This window comes from Arachis stenosperma, chromosome 5 (assembly GCF_014773155.1).
Source record: "Arachis stenosperma cultivar V10309 chromosome 5, arast.V10309.gnm1.PFL2, whole genome shotgun sequence".
Classification (NCBI taxonomy): Eukaryota; Viridiplantae; Streptophyta; class Magnoliopsida; order Fabales; family Fabaceae; genus Arachis; species Arachis stenosperma.
In genome coordinates, this window is record NC_080381.1 from 124,235,464 (window position 1) to 124,240,165 (window position 4,702).

At 32.2% G+C, this 4,702-nt stretch overlaps 1 protein-coding gene across 1 annotated transcript; it reads left to right on the forward strand.

Moving 5' to 3' along the window:
• The first annotated feature begins 2,052 nt into the window (after positions 1–2,052).
• LOC130981313 (uncharacterized) lies at positions 2,053–2,576 on the forward strand. The gene is made up of 2 exons (XM_057904910.1): positions 2,053–2,322; positions 2,400–2,576. Exons 1-2 carry the CDS (start codon positions 2,053–2,055, stop codon positions 2,574–2,576), a joined length of 447 nt encoding a protein of 148 aa, XP_057760893.1.
• The last annotated feature ends 2,126 nt before the right edge of the window (positions 2,577–4,702 follow it).

The window sequence follows — 4,702 nt, forward strand, 5'->3', positions numbered from 1 at the left end:
TATAAAAATACTTTAATATATTTTAAATTCACATAACAAAATTGTTAGTGCAATTAACTTATATTATTTTATATCATATTTTTTAATGATGTAAAACATAAAAATATAACTTATTGCCACATAAATATTTAATAAAATAAATTAATTAACAAAATATTTAAAAATAGATAATTTCATATTTTATTAGATGTATAACTATAAAAAATTATGAAAAAATTATAAAAATTGAGATAATCCTTTTATTTTGACAAGTATTTATAATTTTTTTAATTAAAAATTAATTATAATTATATCTATTATTAAGTATATAACATTATATTTAATTATACAAGATTTTAATTTTCGATCCCTCCACTCTTAGATTTTTGGATTCGTCCCTATTTATATCTATATTATATATAATAAAAATTGGAAAAAAAAAAGGTATACATTTTTTATAAAACTATCTTTTATCACATATAATTTATAAAATAAAAAAAATGGTTAACTCAAGAATTGAATTTATGGCCTTTTAATTTTATTATGATGTACTTAATTTAGAATTGATTATCATTATTATTATTATCTATTTAATTTATAGAAAAGTAAATTAATAAACACGTTAATGTCTATTTAATACATGAGTATATCATAATGCTGTTAGTACTGAGTACTGCTACCAAATAATTTATCACAAGAACCAAAACACCAAATTCACACAGAGAAGTTAAATAAAAAGTTAAACAAACATATTAATTTGTCTAATCAGCTTTCAAATACTAGTGCAATAGATAATTAGGAGTTAAGCCTCACTTTGGTCCTGAGATTGACGAGTTGCACTGATTTAGTCCTCCAAATCCCAATTGCATTAAATTAGTCTCCCAAATTCAAAAAAATGCACCACGTTAGTCCTTACCCTATTTTCTGTTACCGGAAGTCTGACGCCGTTAGTGACTTTGCAAATATTACCATGCTGGACACGGTGGAAACGGCGTCGTTTCTAGATTGGCGCTAAAATTCCCCTTTGAGCAACGTTGTTTTTATGCGATGAAAAACAAAACGTTGGCCTCTCCCTCTTTTGTCTTCACTCTTCGTCTTCAACCCTTCCATGACTGACACAGAGGAAAAACGTCTCTCTTTCGTTACTCACTGAAATCAGGAACGAGTAAGCAATAGGATTCTGGAGACTGCTTGATCATAAGTGAACACTGAACAGTTGTCTGAGGAGGTACTTTGCTGCAACAAGGAGTTTTTGTTCCGTCACCGAAGTTAGTGAAGAATTTAAAAATATATTTTTTCAAATTTTAGGGAATGCGTTGATGGTTGTTGATCATAGTTTATTGCTTTGTATATTATTTTTTCCTAAGGTTTGTAGTGGAATTTAGGCTAGGGTTTTATTTGGATGTTGTCTGCAACTGTTTTTTTTTTGTTTGTCTTCATGCTCTGTTCTGATGGTGGATAAATTTGTTTTATTTTGATATATGTTTCTATAATGTATGAATGTAGTTGATGAAAACTATGTTAAAGGGATCATTGTGTGAAACTGGTGCTGAAAAGAAATTTTTGTGAATCATGCAGATGGATGTGCACTTAGATATAATGTTCTACCATGGGGGAAAGTTTCAGAAAGATGAAAACGGGATGACCATATATTCTCCTGATAAAAAGGCATGCGTTGGGGACATTGATGTAGATACTTTAGATGGTTTTTGGGTGAGAAATTATTATAAGAAACTAGGATATGATAGGATAGGAGAATGTTGGTGGCATGTGCCCGGGAGGAGTTTAGACATTGGGTTAAGAGCTCTGAATTGTGATGATGAGTTGAGAGAGATGTGTTTCATGGGTGAAAAGAATGAGAGGCTGGTTGATGTTTACTTTGAGCATGCAGTTTCAACACCAGAAATTCTTGAGGGAAATGAGATTGTGGAGTATGTTGAGGGTGACCATGATGATTTGAGAGAGGTTAGTGATGAAGCTGACAATGAACCCCTATAAGATGAAACCCCAAACCAAGCTAATAAACCTACTATCCCTGCTGATGAGACTCCATTCACCAAGAACACTGAACCAATGCATAATACCTCACCACCCAAGACCACAGAACCAACAGATCCTGGTGCTAATAACCCAACAACCCAAAACAGTAATCCTACTACCACACCCAACTCTAATCCTAGCCAAGCACCTACTCAAGCTCCTCAAGATGCACCTGCTCAGGCTCCTCCAGAAGCACCATCTCAAGCTAATCCAGAAGCCCCTGCTCAGCCACCTGCACCAATTGAGATCGACCTCTCCCAGCCAAACTACTCCGATGCACAACAGTCCCAACATAGTCAAGAGGTGGTTTCATTTAGTTTCACAACTCATACTCAAAATTGTTGTCCACGTTCAACTGAATTTATGTCCTACTGAAACAGGATCCACCTGCGAGGCCATTTAAGTTGCAGACAAGAAGGAGGTCCTCCACACCACCTTCAGGATCGATTACTGTGGATCCACTACAAGGAGAAAGCTCAGTCACATCTTCAAGACTGGCCAACTTCCTAAAATTTGTCCCAACACCTGGCTTCAAGCCACCAAGGAAGAAGAAATGAAGATGTACCTGATCCTGTTTTTGCCTATTTTGGATGAAACTTGGCAGCTTTTAATAAATGATGCTTTTTGTTTTGTGGCCTGAATTTATGGCAGTAGACGTTTAGTATATTTGAATAGAATATGACAATGATGGCATTCTGTGTCCTTTGATTAAGGTGTATTTTGTCTTAAGAGTTGTCATTAGTATGACAGGATTATTGTTACTTTTGTTAAAACTTATTGATATGGATATTATTATTGTTACAATTTCTTCCAGCTTCAATTATGCTACTTCAGATGCATTTTTTTACAATTTCTTTCAGCAATTTCATTGAATGACAGAAAACAACTATGACATTTGAGAAGGAAAATTTTTCTTTCTTCTAATACACTTCCACCCTGAATACAGTAACACAAACTCATCTTAAAGCTTTAACTACTAACATTAAACCAACAACAAAAACTACAAACAAAGCCAAACCTAAAATGTACATTTTTTGGGTTCTAACTTCAGCTTCTATCTTCCCAATTCTCCAAGCCAAATCCACCCTAACTTGGTCACCATCCACAGTAGACATTACTCTTCCTCTCAAGTCTTCTTCTCCAATGTCAGCCCAGACAAACAAACCACACCACCTCTTACCATTAACATTGTAGTTAGGGCACCCAAAGAATGGCTTGTTAGGGTTAGCCTCTGTTGTGGACCATCGAAGAACAGGGCGGCACCCACACCCACACCACTGTGGAACACCCGACGCTCTACTTCGACTGAAACTCCTGCTGTTGGACCGCATGAAACTCTGACTCCCACTTGCAATCATGCTGGTAAACTCGGAAGGGAGCAGGAGACGAAGAACCAGAGAGAAACGGGAAGAAGAAGAAGATGATGGGGTCACAGGATGAACTTAGGTTTAAAAGGGGGGATAAGGACTAAATTGGAGCAATTCAAACTTTAGGCCACGTCATATAACCGTTAGTGTGTCCAGCATGGTAATATTTTCCAAGTCACTAACGGCGTCAGACCTCCGGTGACGGAAAATAGGGTAAGGACTAACGTGGTGCATTTTTTCGAATCTGGGAGACTAATTTGGTACAATTGGGATCTGGAGGACTAAATCAGTGCAACTCGTCAATCTCAGGGACCAAAGTGGGACTAAACTCAGATAATTAGCCTATGTAGCATATATAAATTATAAATTATAAATTGTAATCCTAACTCTTAAAAAAATAGAAAATTTTAGAATAAAAAAATTAATTAATATTAACTAATTAAAAAATAATTCTTTATATTCTTTTTCGTTAATCGTGGAAGGTTTTCACATGTACTATAATACTTTTTTGGTATACTGATATTCTATTTTTTTAAGCATTAAGATATATAATAAAATAATTAGAAGGATAAGATTGAATAGAAATATATTGAGTGATTTTGCTATTTTAGAGAGCACTACAAAAATGAGATAAGTTGTTCTCTTAGTCCACATAAAAAATAAAAAAAATTACTATCTTACACTTGTGTTGTGTATTTGTATTGTTTCCTTTTGATACACTTTTACTTCTCTTTTTTTTGTCTTTAACCAATTTTCATCGATCATTTTATCTTTCTATTATTTTTTTTCCCTCCTTTTGGTTCTCCAAAACAGATGATTTTCTTTGACATAATGTACTTTATTTGTCTATTTATTTTACAGAAATATTATTATTATTATATGAAAAAATACTATTTTGTAATTTAGTTTTGTTTCTCTTATACATATACAGTACTTACTTATTAATCCAAATTTTTTTATTATGTTAAAAACATGTTATTTTACTAAATGTTATCATATTTGCAAATATTAAATTTAATAATTTGTCATGTATCATGTATGAGATAAGATTAAAGTTTATGATTTTAATTTTTTTCCAATTAAAATCAATGTGCCAATTATATAAATCATAACTTCTCAAATTAAAAAATAATACATAAAATAAATACATAATTATTTAATCAATATAAAATAACATAATATATATATTTTTTGGAATATAAAAAAGTGTTATTCTTTTAATAAATTTGTTAATTTTATACGTTTATTTCAAATTACTACAAATAATTTTATTTTTAAGCATCTTTTAAACAAAATTCTCTTTTTTTATGAGACTT

Bases quoted from the DNA above. Each gene is read 5' to 3' on its own strand.
- LOC130981313 (XM_057904910.1), top strand. From the start codon at position 2,053: ATGCATAATACCTCACCACCCAAGACCACAGAACCAACAGATCCTGGT. The intron at 2,323-2,399 runs GTGGTTTCATTT...CTACTGAAACAG, and splicing joins AGTCCCAACATAGTCAAGAG to GATCCACCTGCGAGGCCATT.